At 39.5% G+C, this 13,879-nt stretch overlaps 1 protein-coding gene across 1 annotated transcript in view; it reads left to right on the top strand.

Moving 5' to 3' along the window:
* Positions 1-13,879, top strand: part of MLLT3 (MLLT3 super elongation complex subunit) — a 105,619-nt gene that overhangs the window by 45,893 nt on the left and 45,847 nt on the right. The window contains exons 3-4 of the mRNA XM_071581193.1: positions 3,200-3,282; positions 7,971-8,114. Of these exons, the coding sequence (XP_071437294.1) occupies positions 3,200-3,282; positions 7,971-8,114 (227 nt within the window). The remainder of the gene's footprint in view (positions 1-3,199; positions 3,283-7,970; positions 8,115-13,879) is intronic.

Here is a 13,879-nt window from a genome sequence, read left to right as displayed (position 1 = left end):
TCATAAACTTTGAATGGTCCTAGACATCTCCAGTAATTTCCATATGCCTCATTAAAGGCTATAGCTTGTGTGTGCAGTGTAGAATATAGCTAACAGTTTTTTGTGTCCTTCAGTCAGCAGAAGGACCTTTGCATCATCTGTGATGTGCACTCAAGTTTGCAAGTTTACAGGTGTCTGAGAATCTATTGATGTCAAGAAAAATGTTGCTGCTGGAAGTCCTGGAAAGGGTGACTGCTTTGTTTTATCCCCAGCTAGCATCTGAACACCACCCAGCAGCTTACTCACTTCCCCACAGTGGGATGGGGGAGAGAACTGGAAGGGTAAAAGTAAGAAAACTCATGGGTTGAGATAAAGACAGTTTAATCGGTAAAATAAAATCTCTACATACAAAGTGGAACAAGGAGTTCGTTCACTGCAGGGCTCTATCATGCCTAATGGTGACTTGGGAAAATGTTGCAAATGAGTGGTTTAGATCCCTTAAAAATCACAGGCAAAGGTATTTCCAAATGTAGGATTAATATAAATTTGAGAGAGTGTGACTTAACAAAGGTCAGTGGCAAGGTTCACTCTGCTACTGTTACTGCTCTATTACTGCATGGATGAAATGCACAGTGGAAAACTGTCTTAGAATCAGCTTAGAATAATTTAAGTAGAAACCACAGATAGGAAAGTGTAAGGATGCAAAAGGGAAAGGGAGACCCTCACATTGAGTCACAAGGTTCAGGGAGGACCCCCTTGCTTTCTGAATTCCTGATAGGTGTGGCTGAGTCCAAACTCAATCCTGGACTTTGAGACTTTTCTGCCCTCTTATCTTATGTATTAGATAGTTCTCAAGTGATGAAGAAGCTATTCAATGGTTGGATAATATACAGAAAATGTCACTCCTAAAATTAGATTAGAGTTTTCTGTTTTACTACCTGGTCTAGTGTAGCTGCTTTTTTTAATGAGCTTTGGGAAGACTTTTATGGTTTCCATGCTTCTTATTTCAAAATTACTGCTTTCTAATTTCTGTTGATGGTTTTGATCTGTTGGTCTGTATTTGTAATTTGCTTTTCCTTATCCATTGCAGGTTTGGGTGGTTTTCCCTTCCTCAGCTCTTCTGGGGTTTTTTCACTCTTACTACCTTTTCAGTAGATAGGTAATCTAACTCTTGCCACTTCTCTAGCTCAGTTGATTAGATCCTGGTGATAATAATGCCAGGGTTGAGCATTTGATTGCTCTATGTGCCATTCAATTAAGAGTTGGACTCAATGGTCCATGTGGGTCCCTTCCAACTCAGAATATTCTGTAATTTTCCACTCAGGAACCTTGCTAGGATAGTTGCTTGTTGGATTGGCTAAATCACACTTGTCACTGAAGCCCTGGTTACTCTAAACACAAGGTTAAATACTACTTCTAAGAGATTCTAACACAAAATGCTCTGTTTCCAGCTGAAGACTTTAGTCTGTTTGAAATCACCTCTCAGATTTGACCAATCATCATAACACTTTTCTTCAAAATCTTTTAAATACCACTCTACAAACTATAGTCTCTCTTTTTTTCCTGCTGAATTTCCAAACTAAATTCTCTAGCTACAAGAGGACAGAGTTGCAGAAGAGTCTCTAAAAGAGATTATTCTTGCTCTGTTTTTGCCATTCTTTTCCCTTCCATTGATTGGATGAAGTGAACTGGATAGTGATAGACAACTGCAGTAGGAGAGCAAGGACTTGTAATCTTCCTCACCCTCAGAGGGTTTTGTGCTAGCAAAGCAGGAGGGCAATGGCAAGGTACTAGGAGAAAATTCTGCTGTGTTCATTTACTAGCTTGTATGTCCTCAGAAAGCTGGAGTGCTGATTATACTGTTGGGAATGCAGCAGTGTTTATATTCCTGGATGTGTCTGATGGTGCTTGTCATGCTTTTGGGATGATAGAGGGAAGAAAGTGCACATCTGTGGTGCTTTGCTAAAAAGAATAATTTTGGTAGTCAGTCCATGTACAATTAATTGCAAGACTTGTTTTTTGTAAACTACCAGGCAGTTCTGAAAGAAGTAATTATCTGAGCAAATGGTGATTCATCTGGGAGTTCAGATTTTTTTCCAGTCAGCTAGACTGACAGAGCTAGAGCAAATGTTTCTGAAGAAGTCAACCTTTTGTTTATAAATCGCATAATTCTACCAGTCTTTGTTTATAAATCACATCAGTCCACAGTAGAAAAAACGTGGTTGAGATGGCAGTGCTTTAGACATGGTCTGTGATACACAGCAGTGCCACATTTTGAAGCATCTGAGTTGATGCTGCAGGAGATGTGTGGTTTCTCAAGCTCAGCCTGCCTTTGTGCTTGTTACATGCAATTGAATTCTGTAATGAAATTGTCATGAAGTCAACCAGGTGAAGGCAGAGGGCTTCTCTTCCAAGTTCCATAACAACCTGTTTTTTATCATTGTCTGGAATTGACAGACTAATGTCACTTTCTTCAGAGAGCTTGTGTTCAGTACTGTGGGGATGTGAAGTAAGTAAAAGCCCTTGCTTAAACTGAAAACTTGAAAAGATTTTATATTTGAGCTAGTAATAGTCATTGTAATATTACAGAAGTCTGAATCTCGTAAGGAAAACCTAGATATTGTTTTAGCATAATACAATAGTTAAGCTTCCTGAGGTTCTCCACTATGTACTGGAATATTGTGTTGTGTTTCCCCCTTCCTGTAATAATGAAGATTTCTATTTTTTTAGCATTAATCCTAGTTTAATTAATGTATTTTTTAAAAATACATTTATCAGAATTAGGATTTTATTAGTGTTAGGTTGTGAATACATGAATGGCATTTTTCTTCCCTTTACATGTTTTACTTACTTGGGATAGAATCCTATGTGTTTTCAATTCCCAGAACAAGCTGTGGCTACAGAGCCTCTGTAACCATGTGAGTAGTTACTTGTTCCACCTGGTATTGAAGTCCCTGGTAGTTCTACTTTAGCAGTCTGAAACGATAAAGAACAAAATGAAGAAATAAAGATTTGCCATCCCTAAACTGCAGGTTTTATGCAGGCACAAATGATTCATTTGCAAAATTCGGACTGAGTTGTGTACAGCTATGCCCTATGTGTGCATGGTTTTCTAATGGTGCCACATGGAACTATTGTCGCAGATCTACTCATGTGGTTTCCTTATGCATTAAAAACATGATTTTTTTTTGTTTTAATTACATATTTTTCTCTCTTTCAGTGTGCAAGGATCCACCCTACAAAGTTGAAGAATCAGGATATGCTGGTTTCATTTTACCAATTGAAGTTTACTTCAAAAACAAGGTATGGAATCTCATATTTTTCATTTAAAAAAATTAAAAATCATGTGTAAGTGAGGTTTTTCTAAAGTTTTAAAGTTTAATTTTTAAACTTGGTTAAAAACTAGTCTTAAAGCCATCTTTGTTAGTGGTGTTCCTCAACTCAATATTACTGTAACTTTTAGAAATGTGTAACTGTATTTCACAGAATCACAGAATGGGTCAGGTTGTAAGGGACCACAGTCAGTCATCTGGTCCAACCACCCTCCTCAAGCAAGGCCATCCTAGAGCACATGGCACAGGATCACATCCAGGTGGTTCTTGAATATCCCGTGAGGGAGACTCTCTGAGCAATCTGTTCCAGTGCACTGTCACCCACAGGGTGGAGGAGTTTTCCCTCATATTCAGCTGGAACTTCCCGTGCACCAGTTTTTTCTGCATTGCCTCTTTATTGCTCAGCACCACTGAGAAGAGCCTGGCTCCATCCTCTTGACACACTCCCTCCAGATACTTGCATACATTGATGAGATCCCCTCTCAGTTGTCTCTTCTAAAGTCTGAGCAGGCCCAACTGACTCAGCCTGTCCACATAAGAGAGATGCTCCAGTCCCTTATTGATCTTTGTAACTCTCCAGTGGACCTGCTCCAGGAGCTCCATGTCTGTCTTGTACTGATGAGCCCAGAACTGGACACAGCACTCCACATGTGGCCTCTCTAGGGCTGAGCAGAGGGGCAGGATCACCTCCCTTGACCTGCTGACAATGCTCTTCCTAATGTACCCCAGGATACCATTGGTCTTCTTTGCCCCCAGGGCACACTGCTGGCTCATGAACAGCTTGTTGTCCACCAGGATCCCCAGGTCCTTCTCCACAGGGCTGCTTTCCACCAGGTCAGTCCCCAGGCCTGTAGTGGTGCCTGAGGTTATTGTATCTTAGGTGCAGGAGCCTGCCCTTGCCGTTGTTGAAGTTCGGACAGTCCTTCTCTATCCATCTCTCCAACCTATCAAGGTCCTTCTGAAGGGCTTCACAGCACTCTGGGGTATCAGCCACTCCTTCCAGCTTTGTATTGTCAGTGAACTCCCTGAGGAGACATCTGTCCCTTCATCCAAGTCACTGATGGAGAAGTTAAACAATACTAGGCCCAGTACTGACCCTTGGGGGACAGTGTTTAGTAGATAACTTTGGGAAGTTAGGATTACTTGATAAAAAAAGAAGACAATTATTCAGAAAAATTACTAGCTCTGCTCAAAAGTGGATAGACTTTACATGGTACCTAAGGAAGTTTAAGAATCACTTAAACTTGGGGAAAGGAAACCAATCTTGATTCTGTTCATAACACAATGAACTTACTGTTCTGTTTTAGTATTGCAAAACTTTATAATTTGTTCAGGTTTTGATCTTTCAAAATAGTTTTCTTTTTAATCTTACATCCTCTGTGTTATAGAAGAGTTTCTTTTAGACTGCATGTAAGCAGTCATTCTACTCAAATCAACTTTACTGGGACTCAGTTTCAAACCACACCCAGTGCCATTCTACAAAGCTGATGTTATTGTTGTATCTTATACTCTTAGTAAATCCTGCACTTACTCTGAGTCTCTCAGATAGAAATACAGAGGTTTTCTTTAATATATGTAACAAGGTCTGTATTACTAATGACTAATTCAGATAAGAAGAATTGAATTTCAGTGACATTAAAGATCAAAAAACTTGCAAGGTTTAATGTACATTAATATCTGGAATTACTTAGGTTTCCTTTAGGTGTTGTGTGCCTTGGTGGAGCTGTTATGATAATTAGCATGTGCTTCTAAGATACCTTTGTGTTTATTTTTTATTACCAAGATGTAGTTTAACTTAATTGCTTTAATCAAATCAACACTACATCTTTAATGTGTTGAATGCTTGGTGAAAGACTAAACCAGAAAGAAAATAGAAGTGCATGCTAAAATACTGGAACACTGATCACTTAAAATTTGTGTTTAGAGCTACCTATGTATGCCTTCAAGTATGTATTCCAGTATTACAATATCTTTTACATAAAGCTCTGTTAGGGTGTGAGGTGTGGATAATTCTGCTTGGGCAGTTTGTTAAGTTGTAGGTTTTGAGCAGGTAATTGTGACAAATTCCCTGTATCAATCTGTGAAGAGCAGGTCTTGGTCTACCCTGTTTGCTGTTGAAAATAGAATTCCCTCAGTGAGCTGATTGCCTTTTTTGTGTGCTTTTTAGCCCTGCCTCTGTTAGGGAAGCTGTTTTGATTCATTCAGGAAACCTAATGGAAAGCAGCTCATTTTCCTTAATTCATCTGTTAAATGTTCATCCAAAAACTGTGCAAAGTAACTCAGAAGGCAGTGAGTCAAACACTGAAGCACCTCTACAGAAAGCTTCCTGCCCGACATTTCTTTTTTTGTTTTCCACTCAGACTTTTGCCTGCCTGTGCTGACTGTGGAGACCTGCAAGTCTCAGAAGTCCTCCAGCAGGAGTTCTGACATAAACTGATATCAAGAGGGCAACTTGCCTCACTCTCAAGCAGCATGTGGAATTAGAAAGTTTTCAAACATCCCTTACCCCTATTTTGGTGTCATGGAATACAACAAGCAGCAGTTGGACTGAGTCAGTTAGCTCTTCACGCAGCTGCAGCAGCATGCCCTTCCCTGGGGTGGGTGAATACAAAGGAACAGTGGCATAAAAACTGAGCTGGCAAATTACCCTTTTCTTCTGGCTTGGCTGTTCTTCCTCCCCTAAGCCATTTTTCAAATATTCCAGTAGAGAAAAATAGGAGATAGATAGAAGGAGGAAGAGGAGACACACCATCATCATTTTTGCAAAGCTGACAAATGAATAGAGAAAGCATGGATACAGGAAGCCACCCTGCACCAAGGAGAATTAAAAGGTGCCCATTCCCAGGACTACACAGAAACTGGTAAAGAATTTAATAGATATTTGGCCATAATGGAGAAATATTTCAAACTTTAAAGAGTTAGGGCAATGACAACCAACACCCACTACCCAGCAGCAGCAGGCTATAGTTTTTAGTCATTGATACAAAGTTGGTAAAAAATGGTTTTAGGTCAAAAGACTCCTACTCTGGAACATATAGTCCATATAGGATAAGGCTCATAAAATGCAGCGTATTCTGTCTTCATTCTCCCACTGCTTTTAAAATAAAGGCCGTGCAGTGATACTGAGTCTTTTGTGTAGTAAAAGTCTGCCTTTTAATCACTGGTTATATTCATCGGACTTGCCAGAAAGTTCTTTGAAGACTTCCACTTATAAATTCTTACAACTCTGCTTCAATGGCAAAGCTGCTGGTACCAGCGTGTTGTCTGTTGCAGCATCACAGCTTTCTAAGCAGACCAGGAATTTCTGTGTGAAATCATGCATTAATATTTGTAACAATAAGAAATACCATCATCCGTGGTTGCCTTTGAAAATGATCTGCCAAGAAAATAGTTCAATCTAAGAGAACTGCTTTCTTCAGTCTTCAGAAACAGACAACTTTTTATTCAGGCCCTTTTAATTCAGGCAGCCTTCTCTTTTTTCCACTCCAAGTTTAGAGATAGGACAATTAGTATGTCCCATGACTGTGTTTGAAGCCTCTGATTTAACTTTTACAATAACTTGCGATTTCTATGCTATCAAAATTAAACACGGTTAATGTGAATTTTTTTAAACATCTGTCATGGAACAGAGCATGTATTTTGATCACGTGCAGCGTTAGATGTGTGCTAAGGTTTTGATGCATCTCTTCCTCCTCTTCCCTCATTGTTCCATTTTTACTAAAATTTTCCTTAGTTTACCTTTTTATTTGTGTTCTGCCCTAAGAGTGACATTGGTTTGGTGAGTTCTGTTGCACATCAGGACCTTGGCAGGAAGGGCTACTTAACAGTGCCTTAAAAAAACACTTACATGCAGAATCTGGAAGAGGCTGTGTAAATGTGTAACACAAAATACTTAATTTGTAATACCAGAGAAAAGATACTGAAGTCTGTTTGATGCCACCAGTGTCCTTTTTCAGCTGAGGCTTTCTCAGGGCAGTAGAGCAGTAATTTCTTCCAAGATACATTGGCCTTTCCTGTTCTTTCTCTCTTTGTATTGCTACAGGGAACATTCAGTTTCATTTTTCACTGCAGTGGCAGAGAATTTTGATTGCTTGTAAACTCTGGTGGAACCCTTGATATCTATCTGGCCACACTTGTTCAAGGCAATGAAGTTTCTTCAATAAATGAGCAGACTCCATAAATAGGAAATCAAATATAGTTGGCTGCAACAGTTTCATACTACAGCTTCTGAAGAAAAACAATAGTTTGGCTTTAGTGGAGGAAGTTGCATTCAAAACTTGCTGCAGTGTCTTCAGTACTCTCTAGGGCTCAGAAGTGTGATTGTGTTGGTGACTGAGTTACCTTGTGTCAGCTGAATAATGACATTTGCCTATTTGCATATCTGTAGCCTGTGCCAAACATTACTTAAGTGTCAATTAAGCCTTGTCAGGACTTCATGAAGTTCATGTATTTTACCTTGAGTTACCATGAACTGATAGGAGCATCTCTGATTTACTGTAGCTCAGATGACACTTGATGAATTCCAACATGTGTGTCCAAGAACACAAAGAATGGTTAAAAATGACATAGTTTTAATTTTAATTGACAGTCTGTATGTAGCTCATGTTTCAACTTAGTTTTGGTGTTAGATATTTCTATCTGGTTGTTTTCAACCCTCAGGAAGAACCTAAGAAAGTTCGATTTGACTATGACTTATTCCTGCACCTTGAAGGCCACCCACCTGTAAATCACCTCCGCTGTGAAAAGCTCACATTCAACAACCCGACAGAGGAGTTCAGAAGAAAGCTGCTAAAGGCAGGAGGGGTGAGTCCTGCACCTTTGTCAAAAGCCATCACAGTAGAGATGTTGCTGCTTATTGCTGGTGCATGATTAGTATGATAAGAAAGATTGACCTGACAGGGAAACAAAGTGAAGTATTTTTGTGATTAACTTCATATAGTAACTCAGTACTTGTCTTTAAGTAGAATGGGTGAATGAATGAGCATGTGCCTACCTTCAATTTATTATTGTCTTTGCAAATATGTAGTTCACCTCTGCAAAAGCAGACCTTGGACTGTACCCATGAAGCATTGCTTGCATGGCTTTCCAGAGGTAACATACAGGATGGCTACTGTGGTGGGAGAAATTAATAAGAAAATAAGATGTCATTCATTGAAAGAGAAATTGTTCTATATTAAGCAGAATAAATTCAGTAGTTATAAGGTAAAAAAAGTTAGAAACTGAAAGTATAAACAAAGCTACTTATATTTATATAATAGTTCTGATGCAGTCTGAACCAGAAAAGTGTACTGACTTCTTTACCTGTTGGGAGATTTAACTGATGTGAGAAAGTTCAAAGGAAGTTTGCCCATTTGGAGAGAAGAGAAGGCTAAAAGGACCAAATGTTTAGGTTTACTCTTGTCTGTTAGAGGAAATTGTTCTGCTGTGTTTCACACAATGGCAGAACAATTCATGCTCTCAGGGACCACCAGAGGCTCAGCCATAGGGTGAGACTGGGCTGCTCAGGACTTCACCCCTCCTTGCCAGGGTGTGAAACTTCCCCTGGCCAAAGGTGGCCCAATCTGCCCAAATCCACCCCTGGTCTCTCTTCATGGTCTTGCTACCTCTAGCCCTTCTCCCACACAGCACTGGGAAGAGCCTGACTATGTGTCCTCCACTCCCTCCCATCAGTGCCATGTTGATGGGAGGGAATGGAGGAGCTGTTGGGTGCCCCTGAACCAGCCCTAGTCCTACAGCCACTCCTCACTGCACAAGGTCTCCAGCCCCACTGTCATGGTAGCCTCTGCTTACTTCCCACCATTTGTTTTTGTGTTTCTGTGTTGGGGATGCAAACTGGATAGGATCTGACAAGCATCAAGCAGAGGGTACCCTTCCTTGGCTCCCAGGGCTGTGACCTGCTCACAATACCTGGGGCACTGATTGCTGATGTTGCTGCCTGGGCACATGGGTGGCCCTGGCTCAGCTCACAGCCCTCCTGTGCCCAGGGTCATGTCCCAGAGCTGTTTTCCAGCCATAGCCTCATGGCTGCAGGGCTTGCCTTGCTGGGACAGGACTTGGTGTTTGTCATTTGTCCTCATTGTATTTCATGAGGCTGTTGTTAACCTTCAGACTGTCTGGGTCGCTTCTACAAGTCCTGCTTTCCCTGGAGTGTCAGATGCTTCCCTTTCCCAGCTGTTTATCTGCAGACATCATGAGTGTGTTCTGTTTCCTCCTCCAGGTCACTGATAAAGATGTTAAGCAAGCCTTCATACTGTGAAATTATGGGTGTATGCCAGTGCATATCTTTCAACAGTCATATCAAAAGTGGGTAGCCCTTTTTGGCATATTTAGACAACAGTAGTTTCTGGGCTGGAGACAAGAAGGAGCCAGTGTGATAATGTTCAGTCTGTCAAAAAGAATCTTTGAAAACAAAGCAAAAACAAGTAGCATGTGTAGTCTGAAAGGCCTCGTTTACTGAAAAGAGACCTGTCACAACTATAATTATATTAAAATAGAAGCATGAGCAGTGGTTTGTGTTTACATCTCTTAGATGTAAGAGGGTATTCATGTCTGGACAATGCATTGGCTTTTTAGTGTGTTTGCAAATAAAATATCAGAATTGTATTCTGGAAAACTTCCTGAGCCACTGCTTTAGTATGAATTGTATCAAGTCAGTTGTCGATGCACAAGTTTTACCCAGAAGTGTTATAAGTCTAAATAATGAATATGGGTATGTGAAGAGAGATAAGTCTGGGAATTTATAGTAACTAGAAAGCAAACTTCAAATTTGAAGGAAATTTTGACTTGAATATCACTGAAAACATTTATAAATAGCATCTGACTATTGATTTATTTTATGTTGTCAGTAGCACTGGTTCTATTGCTGTTTTGGCTTGCATGTTTTTCAATTTCAAGAAAAAATTGAAAGTTACACCTAATCTGCTCAATGAGCTAGTAGAAATAAATGAATTTTGAAGATGCTGAATGACAGCAACCTAACATCACAAAACTGAATTTTGCCTCTGGAAAGTGATTTTCTCAGGCATCACCTGTTTGAATATGATGTTATGAATAACTAAATTTTGATTCTTGTGAGAAAAGTAGTGGAAATATTTTCAGTCTGCATTAAGAAGACAATTTAATATAGTCATGTCTCCCATAGTTGCAAATAAATACATAAAAATGTTTTTACTATGTAATACTCCTTCCTTTCTGGAAGGAAACTCAAAATTAGTTGTTTAATTCAAAGTACACAGAAAATATTTAATAGTTGAATTTTCTTTCCTAAAAGAAAAAGGCTTATAAACACCCCTTAGAAAGCAATTACAACTGTAGACAAAAATAGTAAAATTCAGAACTTTATTACAAATTCATATGGCTATTAATGATACAACTTGAGGTTTCATGTTTAGAGGATGCAAGGAATAGGTCAGTTTTAGAGTAGCAATAATTCCTTTTAGCAACAGATGAGTCCTTTGTTACTACTGATGCCAAAGGGGTTTTTTGATTTTTCAATTTTCATATTTTGTAGATTTTAGGAACACAGTAGATGTAATGCTGTAGATTTTAGTGAATTAATATTTAGCAGCTTATAGTATAAAGTCCTCCTATCTCTACCCCTGCTCCAGAACAGGCAGTTAAGATCTGCCAGCTATTTAGTCTCTTTCTCAAGGTACCAGATTAAAGAATATCAGAGAGAACATAAACATGAGCAGTGTGACCCAAAGCACTGGAGAGCGTCCAGAGAACCTTTGTGTGCTGAAGAAGAGGAGGTGGATGAAGACAGAGGGTCCCAACGACCCCAGCCCCAATTCAACAGGGGTGGGAACTGGGAGGGGACAGAGGTGGAACTGGACATGTGGACAGTAGTGATTGGATAGGTTATATTATAAAAGCTATAGAACTCAGAGCTTGCACACGCGTCGATGTATTCCTGGATGAGCGGGGTTGCTCATTAAAGTGCCTGCCCATTATCTTATCTCCTACAAAACTTGGCTCGGAGTCTTTTTTACAGACTTTTACGGCAACACTACTGTCTGTAAAATCTGTTTGGAAATGCAAGCAGCACTGCTTCTGTAGCAAGACAACTCTTTCCTTCAGGAGAGTTAATCTGTTAATGAATAAGATTCAAAGTGTCATTCTGAGAGGAGTCTAATTTTCAGAAAAAATGACCAAGGTAAAAATTCAAGTTTTGCAAAAAACCCTCTGCATTCTGGTGTTTGTGGGGGTTTTTTTTCCAAATATTTGCTTTTACTGTCATAACAGTTTTCAGTCAGTTGAGATGTCTGCATAATGCCAGTTCTAAAACCTACGTTCATAGTCCATGTAAATGAAGATGGAGTCATGGGGATTTCCCTTTTTCAATCCTCTCCCTTTCACTGCAGTTCCTCAGTGTCAGGTTAGAATAGTTGGCTTCTACCCAGAACCAATCTTAGGTATAAGGTATAATGCCCTTCTAGGGAAGGGATTATCTTTTAATGTTGTGGTTTTCATAATTAAATAATTGATTTTTTTAAAAATTATATGTTACTTTACTTTCAAGCAAATAGCTTAAAAATATTCTGTATTTGTTTAAGTAGGAATAATAGTGCTCAGGATGACTATATTTTTGTTGTTACCCTTAGTGCTTTTGTTGGTGAATGAACCTGTTCGTTGCTGTAAATTGACATAAGGTGTGGCAGTCCAGAGCCACACAGGGAGGTCCATTTGTCTGCTGCTGAGAAGTATAATTTATCTACAATGCTACAGAAATATTATAAAGCTTCATTTTCCCCAGAATTCTAACAGGTATCTCATAGCTTTTACTGGATGTGCTGTTGGAATTTTTCTGCAATACCAAAGTGCATATATATATGTTAGCATGGCAAAAATCAGTCAGCATCAAACTGGCTACTGACCTTGGCATCCTCATGTATTGGTGTCTGTAGTGAACATAACAAAACAGCTGTATCACAGTAACTATCACATTAAAGCAAGCCAGGGTATTCATTGCAGCTAGGAGCAAGCTAAAAATCATTTAAACAACCTAAATAAGTTGTCTAACCCATGATGTTACCAGTTTATCCCAAAGATGTTAGGTGAGATGTGAGCGAAGGCACATGGGAAGGTCCACAAAACCAGTCCCTTGTTTGCAGTGTTGCAGACCAACCAACCACCTTCTTGCCCACCTTGCCTTCTAACACAGGACTCCTGTGAAGCTCAGCACCTCACACACTGCTAAATGACACTAAATGACAAAACATTTTAGGGACAAATTCAAGGCAGACAACTTTGACCTCACAATCACATGAAATCCTGTGTGGACTCCCGAACCAAGTCCAGGGAAGAATCATTTTGACAAGCTGCAGCAATCAGAGAGGAGACATGGCTATTCCAAAACAATGCTCACAAAATGCTGCAAAACTACTGGGACAAAACATGTACAAATGTAAACATTGAAAATTACCTAAACAATCAATGTATCAGAAACAATAGGAGTTTTCAGTTGTGTCATCTTTCTCATGAACCATCTGAAAAAGCAGAAAATTTGGTCATACTTAGATCTGTTTAAAAAAAGGCTAAACAATCTAATAATTAAGCTAACAGTAAAAGAAACCTAGAAGTCAATAAAAAAGACAACAGAAATACAGTAATCATGGTACTGTCTGGTGTTTTGACAGTATTATTCAAATCAGGTTAGCCATCCATCCCTTTGGAGTCTTTTTCAGTTTGGATACAATGATCTTTGTCAGACCTACATATGCTGTTAGTGTTTTAATTTCTTACCCCAATTTGGATTCAAAGTCTGATCCTTGTATGCACACTGCCTTTGGAAGCTACAGGCAGATCTAAAACCATTCAATTCTGCCAGAGTGCCTTTGGAGAGCTGGTAATTTCATTTCACAATAGTTCTTAACCATGACAGGAACCCTCCCACAAACTTGTCCTTCTTTTCACTTTCCTTGAAGTATTTGGAGCCATGTTTACTATTATAACTAAGGCTCTGCTTAGAATGATTGACTGATGGAGGTACAAATTCTGCATACACAAGGAATAAATCATTTAATATTATTAATTTCTGATTCAATGCAGTCTTATTTGCAGTGAGCTTCCTGCTTTGCTTTTCTCTTCCAAGTCTTGCTTACTTCTTCTCTGACCTGAGATCTCAGGAATTGCTATTACAGTCCAGAACTTTCTGTCTTAGTGTATCAGATGGTGAGACATCTTGTCTTGGTTACCTCAATTGTAGTTGTTAAGGCATGTACTGTCATTTGTTTACCATCTTGACGAAGGTGTTTCCATCCATATATTACTCCCAGACTGGGTTTTCCTGTGACGTATTCTTCAGGTCTGTTCTGCGTGCTGCAGGCAGTCATGTTCTGGTAGTAGATTGTTAGTTCACATTGAGGACAAAAACATACAGGTGACAACCACAGGTTTCTTCCTGCAGCAACACACAGCCCCAGAGCCAGGCTGGGGCACAGAAGGTAACAATACCTACCACAGACTGCAAGCCTGGAGCAGACCCAAAACACAGGCACCAACATAGATAGTCCTTCTCTTTGCCCTCTTCTTCTCTAAATCAAACCTGCAATTAAGTAAGGCTTCTA

This window comes from Pithys albifrons, chromosome Z (assembly GCF_047495875.1).
Source record: "Pithys albifrons albifrons isolate INPA30051 chromosome Z, PitAlb_v1, whole genome shotgun sequence".
In the NCBI taxonomy this organism is placed as follows: domain Eukaryota; kingdom Metazoa; phylum Chordata; class Aves; order Passeriformes; family Thamnophilidae; genus Pithys; species Pithys albifrons.
Note: the sequence above shows the minus strand (reverse complement) of the source record. Positions and strands in the feature narration are given on the sequence as shown.